This window comes from Nilaparvata lugens, chromosome 3, assembly GCF_014356525.2.
Source record: "Nilaparvata lugens isolate BPH chromosome 3, ASM1435652v1, whole genome shotgun sequence".
Lineage (NCBI taxonomy): Eukaryota > Metazoa > Arthropoda > Insecta > Hemiptera > Delphacidae > Nilaparvata > Nilaparvata lugens.
In genome coordinates, this window is record NC_052506.1 from 93,684,156 (window position 1) to 93,706,248 (window position 22,093).

At 34.8% G+C, this 22,093-nt stretch overlaps 1 protein-coding gene across 1 annotated transcript in view; it reads right to left on the reverse strand.

The window, feature by feature from the left end:
• The window catches only part of LOC111058284 (protein kinase C-binding protein NELL1), a 130,036-nt gene extending 111,417 nt beyond the window's left edge, over positions 1 to 18,619 (reverse strand). The window contains exons 1-2 of the mRNA XM_039422971.1: positions 17,688 to 18,619; positions 11,885 to 12,100 (exon numbers count right to left, since the gene is read on the reverse strand). Of these exons, the coding sequence (XP_039278905.1) occupies positions 11,885 to 11,936 (52 nt within the window). The 5' untranslated portion in view covers positions 11,937 to 12,100; positions 17,688 to 18,619. The remainder of the gene's footprint in view (positions 1 to 11,884; positions 12,101 to 17,687) is intronic.
• Positions 18,620 to 22,093: the final 3,474 nt, after the last annotated feature.

A 22,093-nucleotide genomic window follows, 5' to 3' on the forward strand; every position in this document is an offset into this window, starting at 1 on the left:
AAAAATCACAAACCTTCCCACTATTAGTAAGTTACAGCTGTTCTGAAAAGTAAAAGGAGTGCAATGTAATTAGCATGGCTTCGAACTAACTTTTTAGACAGTAGTGGTAAGTAACAGACTACAGTTCAAGAATATGGGATTGTGGCAAATATGTTGATTGACTAAACTGACTGAAAAATACCTTATTGCAATGCTTCGAAGTTTGATTTTTTTCATTATAAGAACTGTTTATTACTACTCACATAATATACAATTTACCGGAACTCCAGAGTCAAGGGCATAGAAAGGATGAGGATGATAAGTATATTTTCATATTCCAATTAATCAGGAAGTCGTCAAAGATTATCCAAAGACAATATCCCGAAATATATTTTTCGGGGAAATGACCTTGAATCTTCCTTTGAAGGTTAAGGAATTACATTTGGAGAAATCCGTTCTATTCAACTCGATCAAATGACCCGAATCTCACCGGCAAGAAAAACGTATTCAATAGGTTCATCCCCCAACAAATGCAGGGGAGAGCTCCGATTTTGGGGCACCGCTAATGCAGCATAGTACAGGCTAGTCTTCCCCTCCTTCTTCTTCTTCTTCTTTCCACCCTCTTCTTCTCTTCTTTTCTCTCCTTCTTGTGGCGGCGCCGGCGACGCTGCAAGGAGAGGAGCGCAGTATTGATTCGGAAGGGTCACGGGGTCGAGTGCCCCCCCCCTCCAGACCCCTTCACCCCCCTGCCACGGCCCCCCTCGGATTGGGATCCGGAAAATTCTGGCCTGCCGCGCCGAACCGTCGTTAGGGGGGCCAAGACATCGCTGCTTAACCCACCTTTTTGCCCCACGTGTGTGTCTACTCTAGTCTTACAGGTTACAGTTTTTAGTACAGTTCTTACAAAAGTGGAAAAATATTCTAAAAAGACCTGACAAAGTCCATAATAATGTTTCGACTTTTAAACAATTCATTAAAATATTAAATCATTTGAATTTTTCAAGTTTTATATCTTCTTCATTCTGTAGGCTACTTCTGTGGATTTTACTGATAGCAGCTACTGCAGGAGGAGAATAACCAATCCCTCAATTGGACAAAAATCTTGCCTAAAGTAAATTACATAAATCTTCAAGTTATAGACTACATTGGCTGAATTTTAAAGGTTATATGCTATCCTGTATTGATGATTGATGACTAGATATTTTCTCTCCAAATTTGTAGCATACCGAACTATTGTGGAATGGCCCCTACTATTCTTAATCTACAAATAATAGAAATTTTTATTCATTCTATTTTAACTTATATTTTTTCCACTTTAAATTGAGAACCAGTAGAAGAACGTGAAATCTCAATTACTACTTAGGGACAAATGATTGAATTCAACTAAAAATTTATAGTATGTAAATGAATGTCTTGAACTATTTGTGCTGGGAGAGTTTAGACCAATATTAATAATTATTGATTGGATATCAAGTATTGATAGATTGTCACGCAACTGGAGGATATTATCTCAGAAAATTCCTTCCCATCACAAGTGAAGTTTGAAGGCGGTAAAAGTGATTTTTTTTCACTCATCAGTTTAAAATATATCTCAATAATTTATCAATTCGTATCGATATTATCCAAATGGCTAAAAAGATCATCAATCATTTCACTGGTCTGTAATCTCATAAACTATATTTTTCAGTGGATTCGACCCCTCAAGTGGTCGGTCGCCCGTCTATTTTGTAGGATTTTAAGTAATTATAATCTTAATCATGTCATAAATGGAATGAACTGCTGCTTGTTAAAAGCTGAACAAATTCCTTGCATCTGAATCGGTGGGATCAAGTTTATAGTGGATGATTTCATTGAATATAATGATGCCAAAACATCCAATATCACCGAGGAAAATGTATATGAATAATTTATCCAAAAATAATCAGATACTCTGACTAGAATAGTTCATTTCATTCTATCATTCATCAGCATCTAAAAAGCTAATACTACCGATTCAACACAATGTAGTATCGATTTCCACAAAATGTGTGACACACGAATTTTGAGAGAGTATTTCCGCTTTAATCAAGGTGGCCGCGACCGGCGAATCCATGTCAAGAGGACTCTCCCACTTTATTACTCTCATTGCCTCTCACTTCATCTCTCTCTTACTTGCCACCTATATATCATTCTCTCTTTCTACCCAGCTCATATCACACGTTGATTCCAAAAAACAAAGACAAAAAATCCACCGTACAAGAATAAAGGGAGGGTTTCAATTCGTCCAGTTCTCAGTTTATGAATTGTACTCGTATCTAGGTAGAACATACGAACATTTCCAAAGGTTCACGAATGACACACAAAGGTTCAAGGAAACACACTTGCAATGTGAGTGAAGCTCTTGAAGGGGAATTCTTGGATCATTCAGTGTATTTATTATCACTAACAATTACATTTCAAGACAGCGATGCGTATTTTGTGTTATACAGCAGTAATTTTATTTTTAATTGAATTTGATTCAATTAATATAATTTGATTTTAATTTTAATTTTAAGCAGGGAATTCTTGGATCATTCAGTGTATTTATTATCACTAACAATTACATTTCAAGACAGCGATGCGTATTTTGTGTTATACAGCAGTAATTTTATTGTAAACTTTTTTTAGTAGATGAATAAAATTCTAATTTGAATTTCAGTGACTACATAACACTTGAACCGCTGAACTAATCACTTTCCAATATTCTCTGCAATATGATTAAGTTAGCATAATTATATGCCTCATATTTATAGAACTAAATATTTTAAAATACAACCGAATAGCAGAAGAGTGATTTAAAAAACTATGAAAATGAATATCTCAAGAATGACTCTCAATCAACTAATTCTCATTCTAAATCAATGACATTTCCTCATAATTCCACTTGCAGAATGTTCTCATTTACAGTAACTATATACTACCCATGGGTAATATAAGCCTAGTTACTGTGATCTCAACTACCTGATTGAAGTAATAGAATTGCTCATCAAGAAAGATGTGTACTTCATTAAAGCTATATCATAGAACTAGCAGTCAGGCTCGCTTCGCTCGATATATCCGGCTCCGCCCCCTGGACCCCCGACTGGAACGTCCAAAAATGAGAACAGCGGGCTCGCTTCGCTCGCCTGAATTTTGCATTTGAGCATGCTTCATTCCATCAGAAAGTCTAAGTACTTCCTCGCTCGATTAATTTCAATTATTTAGTGCAGGGTGGAAAACTTTGTTAGGATATGTTGGAAAAACGTTGATTTTGGGAGTATCTTTGATGAAATATTAAAGTCACCTCATCACAAAATTTTTAGACCCTAGCTGAACCTCTGTACCAAATTTAAACATTTTCTGTCTATTACTTGATGAAAGAACTGAGAAAACGCAAAAAACCGCTAATTTTGGGCGTATCTTTGGTGCTATTTCAAATTCCTTCTAACACAACTTTATTACACCCTAGCTCAGCTTCTGTACTAGATTTGAACAATTTCTGTTCATTTGTTCTCGATAAATCTGAGAAAAAGCAAAAAACGCTGGAAAACGTTAATTTTCGGTGTATCTTTGACGTTATTGCAAATTCCTTCTAACAACATTATTACACCCTAGCTGAGCTTCTGTACTAAATTTGAACATTTTCTGTTCATTTGTTCTCGATAAAGCTGAGAGAACGCTAAAAAGCGCTGGAAAACGCAGATTTTGGGCGTATCTTTGGAAAAGGCCAACTGAACATACCTACCAAATTTGAACGTTTTTGGTCCGGTAGATTTTTAGTTCTGCGAGTGAGTGAATCAGTCAGTCAGTCAGTGGGTGAGTGCCATTTCGCTTCTTTATATTTATATAGATAGCCATGTTATCTAAAAAATTAGAATGTGATAAACTTGTATGACTTGCTGATGATACAGCTATAATTTTCGCGCGGAAAAACTGGGATGATGCGTTCAGGGTTGCTGAAAGGGATATGTGTAAAATTAAAAAATGGCTGGAATTGAACACTCTGAGTTTGAATGTTCAAAAAAACTAAATATATTCAATTCTCAGCAAATGCAGCAGGAAAGCCTAGTATTCATTTAAAAATTAAACTTCACTCTGAGTGCACAGACAAGAATCCCTGCGTTTGTCCAAGTATTGAAAATGTAAGTAACCTAAAATATCTAGAGATAATTATTGACGAATACCTGAAATAGCATTTTCATTAAGCTTATTTATGTAAAAAACTTAAATATATTTCTTTCAAATTCTACAAAATTAACAAAATACTCAAACTTCAGGATTTAAAAACAGTATATTTTGCTTTGGTGCAATCCATATTAGAATATGGGATAACAATCTATGGTGGGGCTTTCGATAGTCATTTATATAACTTATTTATCACTCAAAAGTGTATTATTGAAACATTATTGAATAAACCTCGATTGCATCCAACTAATCTGCTATTTGGAGAATTTAATGTGATGACTGTAAGGCAATTGTATTTGAAGAATTTAGCAAAATTTATTATTAAGTATAAAAGCAAATTTTTATTAAATGATATAGTTCAATATTATTTTAGACCAAATACAACCTATAAATACAAAATTTATAAAACAAAACTAACAGTAGTTAGAAGACAGCTCATTTATATAAGTACAAGATACATAAATGAATTGCCTTTTGATCTGGAAGCAAAAATTCATTACAAAATACTAAAAAATTGGAATATAGAAAACTATTTCTTTTCAATTGAAAGCATTATCTAATTTTTTAAAAACATATTTCATAGCGTGGATTATTTTTTTCTCTATTATTGTATAAAACTAGGAAACAACCAATGTAACAAATTTATTCAAGCATAACTAACTGATTGCTACTCTCACCAGCGGGCAAGGCTTAATTCCTTTTGATGGTGATGCCAAATTACCATTGAAAAGTATCTAATTATGATTTTGGTATTATGTATGCTTAATTTTTTTTTATTATTTTATACTTTTGATTATAAAATTATGTATTTACTTTTATTATGTTTTGAATATGTATTTATTGTATGGCAAATAAATTATTTGATTTTGATGTATCGTTTCTCCATTGTTATAACTCATAGGTGAGCTATATTTTTATACTTGGAATATTAAATTTGAGTAAATAGTTTTCTACTACAAGTATCTGCCGCGAATAGAAATTTTATTGATTCATGGAGGTGGATATTCTTCAAAGGGGAATAATGTAAATTTGTGATGATTGGAGAAAATATTTTATGATTCTCTATAGGTACTAATGAATATTTGGAGGATCTCATAAGGAAAATATATTGATATAACAACGTTAACAAAATATACATTTTTGAATGAATATTTTTGGAGGATCTCATAAGGAAAATATATTGATATAACAACGTTAACAAAATATACATTTTTGGACGAACCTTAATGAATTCTGAGAGGTTCTTGAGCTACATCCTATGCACCATTTTTCAAATAGTTTCATTTTGAGCACAAACTAATTACAATGCAGCATTACAATTTTGAGCACGATTACAATGGTAATAACTCTTCACATTTTTTCGGTTGGGTACAAGATCGTCATTTCCTTCTTAATCCGGTAGAAAATTCCTCCTTATCCTTTATTCTTCTGTTCCTTATTTGTTTTTATCCTGCAGGAAATGACAGGTTGGACCGGGACAAGCCCATTGAGAGCGCGTTCCCACAATTGTTTGGGAGCGGCAATAATTCAGTCTCCAAGTTTGTTCTGAATAGGCAGGCATTTCGCAGTTGGAGAGGCCATTCACTCTTCAATAATTCGCAGTCACATGGTCAGAAATAGAAGAATGTTGACTATCATTGAGCAACAAATTATTGTTATGCATTGCACTGGGTTGGATTAAGCCTAAGAGGAAAACATCAATGTTGGAAAAGTCACAAAGATTTGTAGAGAGACGTAGATGTTGGAGTTTGTGAAATTTAATACAAATATATGAGGGTGCTCTGTTCAAAATGATAAGGAATCATCGTACAAAGACTTGATGGAACGTGTTCAATGTTTTGAGGATAAAAAAGGATTTCATTTAAAATTGACATGAATATAAAACTGTCAAAAATAAACAAACTATATTCTTTTTATTATTTATTCATGTATACAATAAGTACATTATCAAAATGATAGTGAGAGGAGAAATAAGGTAACCTTGTGCTATTCCTCTCCCAAATTCAGATAACACATAGTCCGAAATAGGTTAAGTATTGTAGTTCTTCAATTCACAAAATTTTCAGTCCTCAAGTATTTTCACAAAGTAGATTTCCAAATGTAGATGCTTCAAAACTGAGTATAGAAGGAATATTTCACATTATTATAACTAAAATAGGAAATACTCACATAATGAAAATATAGTTTTGAAGAATTACCGAGAAACAAACTTAATTATGAAAGCTATAATAATTAGAAAATTCATTAAATCTATAAGAACTATAATTTGATTTGAAGCATGAGAATCTAGTGCACTACTACCATTTACAAATTACTTGACAAAAATTTTCAGTGAAATTTGGATTATAGTGAGCCACGATATCCATAGCCTAAATATTTGGACTATTTGACTATTAAAGTAGACCCACGCTAATCCACGAAAAGCAGCCCACTCCGTGGGATGTTTTGTAAACCATTGCTAGGCTTCTCCATACATCTGTGTAATGATAATAATACATGCAATGAATAATTCACTTGTCAGCTAATTGATTATAAATAATTCTATAATTCTATAATAATAATTCAATAGCAATGGTTTACAAAACATCCCACGGCGTGGGTTGCTTTTCGTGGATTAGCGTGGGTCTACTTTGCGGCGGGCCTTTAGTCTAGTGGGGCGCTGCAACCTTCATGCTCGATTCCACCAAGCTCTGTCCAGACCAAAGACCTTGAAGAGATATAGACCCACAATGCCTATGCCTTCCCAATGATAGCTCTTACTTGAAATTGAAGGCCGCCATTGGGGTATTTTAGCACGAAATATTATATACTATATTTGTAATACTATAGATCACAAAGGGATTGGTGGCATTGGTATGTAATAATCTTATGGGTTGCCCCCTCAATGGCGGATTTCAATTCCAAGTACGACACTAGCGCTGCATGTGAGTCTATGCATCTTTAAGGTCTTTGGTCCAGACATTAGAACATGGTCAAATTAGGAACGGTTTACGAGTGCACTGGAACATATGATTTCTATGGCGATAGTTACCATGATTCTAGTGCACTTTTGTAAACCGTACCCTGCTTGACCATAACCGAATCTATCAACCGAGCTTGGTAAAGCAAATCATCAGTCTGCTAGCACTGTTGATAGGGGCCGGTATATAGTGAGCATATAAGGGGGCCAAAATTTCTTGACATTGACCAGAGCCAACTGACAAGCTCTGGAAATGAACTATGAATAAACTTATGATCTACCTTATTCAATACATTTTATAGCTCGAAATGATTTCAATGGTCAATTTAGGCCGATGTAGAAGACTTAACGTTAACGAAATCACTTGTAAATACTCTGATAGACTGTTCAGTTCTCATGAATAAGGGTTTTCAAGAGGAAGGCCTACTAGAATCTGCCCCGTAACCAAGAAAATTAAGCACCGATTTATCAATTCATCACTTTCAAGTTCTGTAATCTTCGACTCTACTCTGGATTGGAACTGGCCTCAACTCATGTAAACTAATATTATATACGAGTAAACTAAACTAATAATATACTCGTAAAATAATTTTCAACTGCAGTGGTTGATGAACATTTGTTTGGCGAAATATTATGGAACAGCCAATGAATCACAAGAGTATAAAATTGAAATCTTGAATGTTGAGGTGAATTCAAACTTTCCATGAGGAGGTGTACAAAATAGAATAGTGGATGAATAATGAAATGTTAATGATTGCACAGTATGCAGCCCTTGTATTGCGCGGGCGCACAAGGTTATGCGAGTGCGTGTGTGTAGCAGGAAGCAAGTGGACGAGAGCAGTCGACCGAAAAAATAGAGAAGAAAGAATGAGTGATAAAGGGTGAGATAGAAAGAGAGAGAGTGTGTGCAGGTTGTAATGACACCGGGATTAATGATTGATTTCGGACCCTTCAGCCCTTCAAAAAAAAATGAGGGAGGGGTTTTCTAGTACTATCTAGCAACGGTGTATGGCAACTGAAGGTACGAGGGTTCTCTCTTTCTCTTACTCTCACCCTCTCCCACTCTCTCTTTCTTTTCTCTCTGCGGAGGTGGTGGTGGCGAAACCCCCAAGGGCTCTTATTAGCAATAATAATGAAAAACTCTTCCCTCCTTTTTCACCCAGGAACCACCACGTGTTTTCTCTAGAAGGCTCGCACCTTTTCCTGTCTTTTCTACTTTCAAGGTAGAAGTTTTTGGAGGCTTTTGTCAGAGCCGGAAAAATCAATCCATCAGATCGCGCTACTACTGTTGTTTACAGCTTTCTTATTTTGAGGCTCATTAATAATACAAAGATGATTCTTCTTCGTTCAGTATTTGGACTAGAAGTTAGAATGAAGTGACTGGATGAGTTTGATGATATTTTGGAGATTCAAATAGGCCTACACTTTCAATATTATGAGGATTACATGAAAATGAGAATTGATTGTGCTATGCCTGAAAACGTTCATGCCAGCCAAATTTGAGTTTCAATAAACTAAGTTCATGTAATGAATATTCTATAAAATACTTTTGATTGAAATTTAAGAACCGAAAATGAAATACTTCAGAATATCCGTCTACAAGGAATATGAACCTTTTCATTTCCACTGCAAATAAAATGATAACACTTTATTAAAATTCAATATCGGGGCACCGAGTTCAATACCTACTATTACTTCTATCAGCTTCGCTCGTTATTTTTATTAATTGATAAACAGAACACAAAATTCTATTAATTTATTAATTTCAGGGATGCGATATTTTGTTTTTCCACAGAATCACTAGCTAACTTTTTACTATCCACAGATGATGAAAGTCTCAGCTGTTCCAGTCAAGGATGAATTATCCTTTTAATTTCGTCCAGCGAGTTTTGCCAGGGATGAGACCTAGTGCAATCGAATTTTTATATCATAAACCTACTATGTTCCAAATTCCGTGGAAATCGTTAGAGCCGTTTTCGAGATCCGTTGAACATAAATATATACCCATATAACCACATAACCAGATATCCAGAAAACCAGATAACCACATAACAATATAAATATATATATATATACAGAAATTGCTCGCTTAATATAATAGGATACCAATAAGACAATTATCATGAATTCAAGATATTATGGCAAAGTCAATTGATTTGAAGGTTTTCTCAATTATTTGTGGTTTGATTTGTGAAAACTACACAAAATTTCCATCAGGAGAAGCATCTTTCAATTCTCTTCAATAAACGTGTTCCGATACTACCCTTGATTTCAATGAATTCAAATTCAAATTCATCCATTTGCAATACAAGTAATCACATACAAATTAATGAAATTAATATTATCAATGACAATATGACACTACCGGCAATGAACAACTTGTGCGCCGACAGTGAGTTCAAACTACTATGATAAACGTATTTGAATTTAAATAAATATAATATACTGTATTATAGTAGTTAATATGGAGTGGACTTGGCTGGCTCAGGTCTGGTGTCAGAGTTTTCAGGTCTCAACTGATCAATTTAAGACCTAACGACTGCTTTTTAGGCAGCCGGGACCGACGCATAACGTGTCCATCCGAAACACGGGAGAGGCTCGAGAAAAGTGTGATGCCTTGTCTGGGATTCGAACCCGGGCCTCTGGATTATGAAATCAGCTTCTAATCCACTCGACTAGGCCACTCCTATATAGTAGTATAATATTATTATTGATGAGAATTATTTTCTTCAAGAAAAGCTTGGTATTTTTTATTTATAACAGCCGATTATTTTATACCATACTGATAAAATTATCTCATGAAGCTCCAAATCAAGTTCGTTTGAATGCATAATTGTTGGAATTTACCATAACTGAACATGAAATCTCCGATAACATTATCTACAGTTCGATTCAAAACTCCAAAAAATGGGAAAATGTTGATCGATAGCGACCAGTGCTCAGACAGAACAGATATAAAAGAATATAACTGGGAAGGAGACAACAGCAATCGGATTGGAACTGAACTGAGAGCATTTGGAAACCGAACAGAATGATAATAAGGGGTCGTAGACATCCAATCCAATCTTGGTAAGTGCAATTTTGTAGCTGTGGGATGTGGCTGGCCGGCTAGGCTCAATTCAACGGAGGCTCGCAACTTGCTCGGGCTGCAACTGGATATAATCTATAAATGTGCAGCAGTGGTTTGCGTCACTACTATGTATTGAAATCATCTAGAAACAACCTACTCAAGTCCCCAGAGTATCTGACCCACTTGTTACCTGGAGAAATGCATTTTGTCTTGTTGAGCCATTTTATTGTATATATTATTGCATGTAATAATTATTGCATAATATTATATGTAATATTGTATATAATATATTGTATATTGGTTTGTTGCAGGCCTCATACACAAATAACATGGACAAAAAACTGAATAACATTCTTAGATGTTCAGTTTGATCGGGCAAAAATTTAATTGCTCTAGTTCAATATTTGGGGAAATACTTTTCAAAATGGTGTGTTTGAACTTATAATTCACGTTTTCTTCGAATACAAACTATAGATTTCAGTGAAAATAGTCACACCTACTCTGTCCCATGTTAATAAGGAAATTGCACAATTCATGCTTAAAAGAAAACAAAAGTAAGGGTACTGGGAATTCTATGTAATTGAAAATATTTGCCTTAAAATTTTTGAAATATTAATTTATTCAATGTGCGATGATGATTGTAATAATCGACTGTAATATATTTTTTTCATGTTTCAATCTCTCTATATTCTGTCACTCATATATATTTTTTGACGAAAATTTAACTTTCAAAAGTAATTTATTACAACCTATTTTTTGGACATGTTATTCATTATCAAGATTTGGGAGTAGAATAGTTTTTTCCAAGCTTGTTGTTCTCTCCCAATCATAATGAATATGATATGTAGTTTTATCCACAAATGGGTAAATCCTACTACAGGAGCAATTTCTGTATATAATTATATGGTTATACATTCATGTCCAACGGATCTCGAAAACGGTTCTAACAATTTTCATGAAATTTGGAACATAGCAGGTTTATGATATAAAAATTTGATTGCACTAGGTCTCATCCCTGGGAAAACTCGCTGAAGGGCATGAAAAGGATAATAAATATTCATCCTTGGGAAAACAAATGATAATTTCGTCGCCTGTCGATGATAGAAGATGCGTGTGTAGGAGAGAGACAGATTTATTTTCAGCTGTTGAATCAATCAGCTTATCTCACGAGAAATATAATCTAGACATTTTTATCGACTTGATCAAAATAATCTGATTTGTTGGCATGACATGGTATATCATTCTAAATTAAAGTGTATCATAATTTTCGAAGTTAATAACTATTTTACAGTTTCAAGTGATTAGTGAGTGTTATTTTGTTATTCAATTTGGTTTTTAAACAATCTAAATTATAATTTTCCGATTTCAAATTTTTGGACAGAAAATTGGACCTGAATTCAAGTGTATGGAACATAACCTACTTTTTGGACTATTTAAAGTGTATGAATCAAAATTCGGAGAAGGAACAGTTTTGGGCTGTGCCTGTTAGTTCTTCTTCAATCATTTTGAAGAATTGTGTTCTGTTTATGAATAAATAAAATAAAAACTATGCTTTTGTACTCCGGAGCGAAGCTCGGTGCCCAGATATTTCTATTTTATAAATATAATAAAGTAGCCCTGGAATCATTTTAAGAGGGTAGGCTAAATATAATTAGCGAATGTTTGAATGAGAAGGAGAATATCAGGCCTATTACCTGCGGCAGCGAGAGTGGCAAGGAGGGCAATGATTGCCGACGAGATTAGCATGTCTGGGCTAGCGACTGCACCTTCTCCTCCTCCGCTGCTCCACCTCCTCCCCGGGCACCTCGTGGCTGATGTGATGCTGACGCTGATGCTGCTGCTGCTGATGATGCTCTTGGCTGAGGGCTGCCCAAGCCCCTACTAGCCCCATTCTCTGCCGATCACACGCTCTGCACAACAAAAAACACGAAAATTCGTCATAAGATCGACATGAAAATTAATCAAAACTCTGAAATTGATATCGATACGGATGTGTTACCAAAAGGTGATGCCTGTGTATTGTAAAGACAGTTACACACATAGATTTTTGGACTTACGATTTTTTTCTGTCCTTATAAATCCTATTATATTAAACAGATGATGTTTGTCAAGTTACGTTCAATTTGGTAGAATTCTCAAGGACGGCAAAAAATCGTACGTTCAAAAATCGATTTGTGTGTAAGTGGCTTTGGGCTGCATCATTTTATAATTTTCCAAGTTCCAATAGTATGTATTGTTTTTATTAGAGAGGTAAGACTTGACAAGTGTTCCATCACGATTCATTTATTGTATAAATTCTTTATTAATTCGGTAATTAATCACCATCATACTAGTGTCAGAGAATTAGAGTATAGCCCTGCCCTGGCAGCATAACACGTATGGTGTGGACCAACTATCAACATTCCAATATTATTGACCAAGTATTGCAGACAAAACTAGAATTCACAATTTTTGGAAACGTTTTTGTTGGACTGGTATTGGACTATCAAACAATGTTTCATAAAACTTATATTATGAAACACTAAGCAGTTTCCTCAGGGCCCCATTATTACACCTAACTTACATTTGATACGGTTGTGGATATGTGGCAGCTCTTGGTATGCTAACGCACATATCTTGTCGTTACTCTCCCAATCAAATACTGTGTCTATCTTGTTGAATTTGAAGGTTTTGAAGTATCACACATTAAAGTATCACACATTCTCTTCAAAAAACTCACGAATAAAATTATGACAAATGATAAATTAAATTCAGATATGAATTTTATTTAATTTATACGTAATTAATAAGTATTTATTTGAAACGATTGTTTCAAGAGTTCATCAGTGGAAGGCAAATAGGAAAAGCTGATGATAAGTTTGGAGAAGCAATTGGGAATTAGCAATGTACCTAAAATATATCCTAGGTACCTTGGGAAATGGCTTAGTAGTTGCGCTGATAAGTTATCGATAGTATGTTTAAGATTAATGCGCCCAAAAAGGCGTTCTGTCCCGTTGTAAAGGTGACAACTGTAAGAGCTAACTCCCCTACATTTCATTTATGGGTTGAAAAATTGCTTCCAGGTGGTGCGGAACTCATCTAAAGCTGTAGTTTTAGTCATCTATCATAATATGTTTCATTATCCACGCACAAAGCACATCATATGCACATTATCCAATATCCACGTGAGCTCATGTGAACATCACACTCAGCAGAAAAAAAAATTTCGTAGCAGTTTTTTTTTCAAATAATTTATATGCACTAATTTCATAAAAGCTTGTCACTATCTGATCGATAACTTGACGGAATACATATTTCTCTAGCCTTATCAGATTATATGTTGGTATAATGAGGCCCGTACAAGCTTCATATCCACCAACATCCACTATTTACTAGCTAGCAAGCCATAGCTTGCTTTGTAATACTGTACTTTGAATTATTCCGAGTAGCAATTCCATAAGTTCAAAAATGCAGATTCATCTGCAGTCAACTTTCATAAGTCATTCTGCTGGTAGGCTCAACTCACACTTACGCGACTCAAGTCGAGGAGAGACTGCGACTCTAGTCTCTTCTCGACGCAGCATGTGCTTTCAAATGGTGACACTCAGACCAGTCGACTCTAGTCTCCGCGAACTCACGACTGTGAGACTACGACATGTTAGTCGAGCCTCGACTTGAGTTGCATAGTACCATGTATTTCTATTTTCTAATGAAAGTGAGATTATGTTTTATGAAAGAGATGTTTTATCATTCTAGATAAGACAATATATTCATAATAATTATTATAAAATTCACTTTTTGTGTAGTTGAGAAGTTGATATTGTGGTAATTATTCATATTGAATAAAAAACACTGAGAAATTGTCAAAAACGACAGATTTATTGATACTTAGAAAGACCGGTTTCACACTTGTTTTCTTGGTTCTCATTTTGTACTGAAAGTAAATTTTGTTATCATGGCGATTCTGTTGCTTAAGCCGCCATTTTGTGACACTGTTGAGTGGGAGGAGACTGTCTAGCTGGGCCAATGGCAGGCGTTCATGTCCTTGACCAATAGCAGTACTCCCCTACTAGTATAAATTCTGCTGCTCTTATATTTAGTTGTAGTTTATCAGAGATTGACAATGGTGTAATAACCGAAACCGGTCTTTCTAAGTATCAATAAGTCTGTGTTTTTTGACAATTTCTCAGTCTTTTTCATTCAATATTATAAAATTTGGTATATGCGCAGAAGTGACGAATTGGATCACATATTTTTTAATAATGTGAGGTCAGAAATGAGTAGCATGGAACTGAAGTAGTGACAATGAGCAAGAAAGTCGTAAGGTCGAGAGACTGGAGTATCCTCGACTGGAGTCGTACGATTTGGGTCGAGGTAGTGCGAGTTGAGCCGTACTCGTATAGGTCAAATATTGCTTGAAATTTCGCCATAATTTGGTTAGCAAGTCATGCATTATCACGGTCTTGAAATCATTCATAGATACGTCCCTAAATGTTTGGGCATATTTTAAAACAGTTTTAAATTTAGTACCTATTTCAGATAAACTGAGTTAGCGGAGTAGACAATCCAATGAATGAATTTCTAGTAGATTCGAAGAATCGTAGGCTATCAATTTTGTGTCAGCAAATATTATTGGGCAACTGATTAGGCTACACGTGAATGAACTGGGCCATAGACGCAACAAATTCAATCCCAACAGAATTTGAACCTTAGCGAAAAATTGCTGGTTGTGGAAAATTAGTTTTAGGAGCAAATAAACCAAGAAAGTAAACCAGTTGATGGATAATTGCTTATTAATTGAAGAAAATTACAACGTCAGTCTTAACGATAGTCCACGTTTGATGACGTTTTTTTGCCCAATGAGGGAACTAAAGTTACTTTAAAACTTTCACACACTTGAAAAAATGAGAACTATTTAATAATAATTGTGCTCGATAGCGAAATTCATGTCCCAGAATCTATTGTTTAGTTCCATTTTTAGAGAGATTTGTGATTAAGCGAGATAATATTATGGAACATTTAATACATTCCGAAAGTTTGCAAATGTAAATTGAAAAAGTTAATGGTTTGCGCAGAAGGCGGCTGTATTTTTAGTGTCACAATTTACATGATTGAATAAGATAATTAAAACATATCTGTTGAAAGAGTTGGAATCAAGTTCGAGTTTGACTAATACATGCAGAAGGCATGTGAAATTCGAGCAGGTTAATAAAAAAGCCTAACTAAAATAGTAAATAAATATTTCAACCGGCTTAAATGATTTATTGTTACTTATTCAAATTCGCAACGATTTCCGCTTCCTTGCCAAAAACATTGTATTTTCACTTAAGCTCTACTTTTACTTTTATAATTTGGTTATTTGACATAGAGTTTCACGTTAGAGACCCTCAATAAAATTATTCTCCGAATGAAAGCGACAATCACTGGCTTAACTTTGGAATTTCAATTTCCTTCTCCATAGTCCTTAACTGAACATTTGTATTAAATTTGAACTATTTGGCTGATTAGTACTTGGAAACAATCATTTTCAAATCACGCTCTCACTTTTCTGAATCGGACTCTATGATTTTATGAATTTAAACTTTATTGGCCAATCCCTTATCGAAAAAGCTGGGAAACACACAAGAGACTGGAAAACATAGATTTTTTTGTGTTTGGGTATATTCCTTGGACATTTTCTCTCAAGACTCTAGCTTAATCAAGACTATGAAATCAAATTTCATCTGACGAGACATTATCGATAGAGCTGTGGAAACGCAGGAGAACACAAACACTGGAAAAGCATTCTAAAATACTTTTGTATCATTATCAACACAATAACTCAATTATGGATTAAAACTCAATCTAGAGAACAAATTCAAAAATGTTTGACAGTGGTGAACTTGTACTTAATTAATCTGAAGAAACTGTAGTGAACCTTGAACACCGAAAGTTATTGGAAAAATTTAAAACCCTTTACAAACTGGCAATAAGTGCTCCAACTGAAGGTGCCTCCCAAATAATAATGGTTTTGTTATTCTACAGTTCTAGATCTGTTAAGAAATGAATCAATGCTGATTCTTTCTTATAGATACTGTACAGAACCTATCGATTGTTCCACCATCCGGGTTTTCCGATCGTCTCAATGTGCAGATTTAATCCATATTTTCCAGATTTGAATATGTTGAAAATAACAATTACAATATAATTTGTTAATTTTCAACGTTGTATAATTTTTCATGATCATCTTCACACAGTCGGTTAAGGACGGATAACCGAGAATACAGAAGAAGATTGTACTGCTTCTCAGTACTCATACGTTTCATGATACAGAACCCTGCCCTAATTTATCGCCTCATTCTGTCTTAATTTGCAGAAGAAAGATCTAGGTTGACAGTTGTGAATTTATGCAAGATTCTTATTCATTGAGAAAGAAATGAGTGTTGCTGTTTTTGAATCAAAACGCTGTAGGCAGATGTTGTGAATGAAAATAGATCGACCTTGCCAACAGATGAGTCTGCCTGCAATGCATCAATCTCCAGAAAATCTGGATCTGGGTTCAATAATGGAATCGTAAGCAGGCTACCACAATCAAAATCGAATGCAAAGTCTCCGCATCTCTCGAAAATTGGAGCTACTTTATCCAAACACTCAACAGAGGAGAAAAGTCCCCACTTTTATATAATCAAGCTCTCAAGAGAGTTCTAGGAGAGTTTCGATTTATTATAACGAAAAATGTTATTATTCTGGATCTAGCTTCTCGAATTGACTTTCTGGATCTAGAGTAACTCACAGAGTTATCAAGTTTTAAAGTCCTTAATCCACTATCTACTACTTTCCAGACATACTCGTAATGAACGAAATAGGGACTCAGTGTGTTATTTAATATTGAACTAAATCAGATCCCATTCTATATAATACCATGTCAATCACATGTCAGGAGTTTAAGTCTAGAAATGAATATTCTCATTCAAATCACATTCTACGATATCCTCCTGTCTGGAAGGCTGCGTTATATGATTTCCTAGTTTGTTCAGAAATCTAGAAAATTATCATCTAATAAATCAATGAAGCAGTTTATGGAAGTCATATAGCTTTATTTGCCTCAAAAACGTTCAGGACAGTTCCATTAACCGAAAAAAGCGTTGTATTATATTATTTTATCAGTTACCTGAATGTAAATGTATAATTTCAATTGAATTAAGATTCTTGTTCAGTTGAGTAACTATTTCAAATATTGTGGATAAACAGAACATCCTTTTTCGAGGCTTCTCAGGAACTTTTTGCAATGTTTCTATCGGTGTCGAGTATAAGTGCGTATAAATGAATTTGTTAATAGCTGCTAGTAATATAATATACAACCTGAATAAAATAATAGTAAATCTTATCGTATGAATCGCTTCATTGACTTCCACTTTACAAATTTACAAGAAGAATTGGAATGGCACGCATAGGGTATTATGTGAAGAAGTTGAAAAATCTCAACTTCTCTTGGAGAAGCAATGAATAGATGGAAGAACTCCTTTTATAAGTACTTACAAAAATGTCCAACTGTTCCGAAGTTGCAGTTCATGTATTTCCTTGTATTGATGACAACGATTTCAAAAAATTCAACACCAAAGTCACTCGAGTTACACTGTTAGAGTTTTCACTACTCAAATGTACAAATGCTCTCCCATTATTATTTTATTCTCAGTAATACTTCAAAACCGATAATATACGATATTAAAAATCTACACATAAACTACTCTGCACAATTTTTAAACTGATGTGATTTTTTTCCAAACACGAAATTTTTCAAGAATAGCATTTAATATCAATTTCTGTTTGGCTCAGTGAGTAATTTGATTCTATTCTGATAGGAACATTGTTTCTCACGTGAAGCTTCAATATTTCATTAAAAATTTCTACGTTTACATTATTACTATATTTGGAAAAATTGTTTTAAAACTATAGGCTACTGAAAGTTGTTAAGAAGCATCCAGTTTTTGATGTGTAGAGCTCACAAATTATCAATAGTCTTTTTCCTAGTTTAGAAGGGATAGCTTATGCAATGGTATTACTTTTTTTAGTCTTGAAAATGAAATTGTTTGTAAAATTGTAAAAATGAAAATGAGATAGATGAAAAGTTACTGAACTACCGAGAAAGTTTGGTGTTTTCCCGTTCAATTTTCAAAGTATTGCACCGGTGTGAATATGATTGAGTTATGAATTTCAAAGCGGTTTTACATGGAAAGCTAGGCCGGGACACGTCGGAGTGTTTTCCCGCATGAAATATTTTCATTGAAATGTGACTTGCACGCGGTTTTCACTCGTGTGACTGTAGTGTAGCACACTACAACATGGACTACCCCGTCACGCACACACGCACGCACGCACACTTGGAGAGAGTCGTCCTCATGCGGGGTTGGTGGAGGGAGAGAGAGCGACGCACACTAGTCACGGCACTGAGGAGACTGGTTGGTGGTGTCTCGTCTCAACTAGTCACATCGCGCCGGTACACCACATGCCAAGCTCGAAATTTCCCTCTTGCCCGGAAAGTTTCCCTCCGACGCTCCGCTCACCCCAGGGGTAGGTTGCGAGCTAGAGGGAAAACTACCTTTCCCAACTACAGACAGAAAAATCTAGTTAGTGCGATCCTAATCCACAAAGTTCGAAAATACTTAAATACAGTTCAATTCTATTATGAATCCTCTGCATAACTTTGTGGCTCTTTGATTTGTAATTATTTATTCATACACTTTTTTCAACAATGATAAAAACACACAATCTTAGAATGACTGGGAATGAAAAATCAGGATTATAGCTCTTACAATTCCATTACCAAATCTTGATTCAAAATTTGTCCAAAAAGGGTTTATTATAGTGTATATAGTATTTCAGTCTTATATGTTCCACTGTTTGAGTATCTGGGAGGGGCAAACTATGGATGACAGTTCTTCATTAATGTAAATTTCTGGATAGTTTCATTTTTAATTTTTAGCTGATACAACTGAGCTTGTTGATTGATATCGTAATGAAAAATGTTTGAAATGAAAATCAATTGCTGAAGATATGTGTATTACTGGATGTAGTAATGCTTTATTTTCCTAAAGTTATTGACACATTTGATTTTTCAAATGCTTATTGAACTTTCACCAGTTACAATTTTGTACTGAATCTTGAATGTATATGAGTATACGTGAGTCACGAGTTTTCTCATCTAATGAGAGAATTAGAATCATATTATAAATAGTGGAGGATGCTATTTCTTTTAGTAACTATTTATTTAGTAGCAAACTCTTCAAAACCGTAGAAACAATAGACGATCATTCATTGATCTATAAAAATTTTGAAACTTAACCCTTTCTGGCACTGAAAGGGTTAAAAAAATCAATCAACTGACAACAACTTCCTTACATTTAGACTCAATACTCTAGTGTATTCGTTCGGGTAGGATTCCCAATAAGCCCTGTAGGCTCCGACCTATGGACGCACGCTTCCAGGGTGCGCAAGACCAGAGAGAAAAAATCCAACTAGAAATAAAGAAGGAAATAGTTTTAACTAGAATATTTTTTGAATTGACTAATCAGGCTAATACGACATTCTGATTTCAAAGTTCATCTGAGCAAATAGTTTTTTTAAACTGTTTGTCAACATCAAAGCAATAATTTTTTTAAATTCTCAACAACTCATTTGCAATAAATGTGTGAAATTTCAGGTCAAACTCTCAAAAATAGACTGCCAGTTGTTGCATTTGGTATCAACGTAGTAAATTTTTGAAAAATATCTAGTTTCACTCCGGAACACAGTTTCTGTGTCACACTATCAAAACTCGTCATGTAATAGAAGTGTTTCTGAGATTGAAACTTATTATAGTACTAACTAGAGTTTAATTTTTAGAGTAATCAAAATTATCCGATTATAGGTAAGTAGATTCACAAATCTACTTGAAAATTTTGATAAAATGCTTCATAAACGCGAAAATAAATGACTAGACTAGTAGTTCTGTGAACAGTACACCTTGCGCTCGGTAAGTTACATTGACCTGTTGTTATGTTTTCTCAAAAATAAATATATAATTTATCAATTTAAAATGTCTAGAAAAAATCATAAATAAACGTAGAGCTTTCTGTCCTATCGTACCGTGACGTGTCGTCCCGGATTGTGAGCGCTGTTATCAGGTCTGGCTGCCGTCGATACGCCAATCCAATCAACCCATCAGAGAACATTCTGTGTTGTTGTGTTGGCTAAAGATCGATGTGTTGAAATTAACAAAATAAACTACCATAATGCTGATTTCCTACAAACTTCATTTCTCACTTTTCATGATTTTAGAAATCAATTTCTTTTCAATAGTATTTGTTGCAATTTTAATCATCAGATTAAAAAAGAAAAATGTGAAAAAAAATGTTTTCTATCAATAACTCCAAACTCCAAACTAAGGTCATGGCTTCGGCTTATGGAAAGACAAAGTTAGAAGACAATACTGTCCACTAACGCTGATGGAAAGATACATTTTTTCAAGATGTTCGATGTTTTTGAACGGGTAGTATTATAGTCCACTAGACAGCTGATTTATGATGAATAATTCTGAAGTCTGATTTTTACGGTAATATTGGTGTTCAAAGGAGACTCCTTCTCCTTTTGTATTATCCTTAAAATGCAAAATTTCAAAAAAACTGTATGTATACGTCGACGCGAAATTCAAAAAGGAACATACCTGTCAAATTACATGAAAATCTATTGCTTCGTTTCGCTGTAAATGCGGAAAATAAATATAAACATAAAGAGAAATGCAAAACCGTCGACTTGAATCTTAGACTTCACTTCGCTCGGTCAATAAGTGAAAAGGAACTCTCAACCTCACCTTCCAGCTGAACCTCATGGCAACAGCAAGACATTATTTATGTAGGAGTAGTAGCTGATTTACTAGACCATGCCTCCAAAAACAAGAAGCTGTCTAATTGGTCGATTGGTTAATTAGCCGCCATTCTACCTTCGAAGCTCACTGCCAATAGGAAGCAAGCAGCTTGAGAATTTTACATGCAAGGCATTATCCAATGAGACCACTTGTTCAGTTTGGGGCGTGGCTTTTGTTAGAATAGCCACTTACATAATTATTCATTGGTGTTTTGAGTTACTGCATTTCTCTGCTACAATTCTCTCTAGAGATTTCAAAGTGAACAAACCAGTATATATTAAAAAAATCACCTATTATGAAGTTGCATTGTGATAAGGTGTGCTCTAGCAAGCGATAAGTCTGTTATGGATTTTTAAAATAAGATTTAGGAGAGTAACTCTAACTATAGTCGGGCAGAAACACTGCAAATAGGCTACTATTGTCGTGGTAAGGACCACAAATACAATCATCTTGTAGCACCAGACAATTGGTATTGGACACCAGAAAATTCTCTGAGAATTTACTAAAAAAAACGCTTCACAGTGTGTGTATCGTGGAGTGTCCAATTTTATCAAAAACAATTATAGGACCATATCTTTTGAGGGCGTAAAAGAATGTTCATTTATTACAGTGTGTGTGTCGTGAGGTTTGCAATTTCATCAAGAGCAATATATTATAGGACCATATCTTATGAGGACGAAATAGTATATTTCGCACCTAGGGCCGAAAATGAGACTTTTCCGGCTCGAAATCGGTTTTCAAATCCGAGGCCGTAGGCCGAGGACTAGAAAAGATTGAGAGCCGGAAACACATTTTTGCCCATGGTGAGAACGTTATTTTTCGCCACACAGAAAAATAAACAATATAAATATGAGAATACGGTTTCAGCTTCGAAGTATTCTCCAAATTAACATCTTGCAACAACTCGCCCAGAAAGCTGAAAGCTCCTCCACGAATGGTGCGCCTGGATATCCAAATCAGGATGGAGACCTGATTTGGAGAACCAAATCCGATACACCCCCTTGTTCCAAAGCCCTTCTCTCACTCCCTTCTTCTTTTCTTC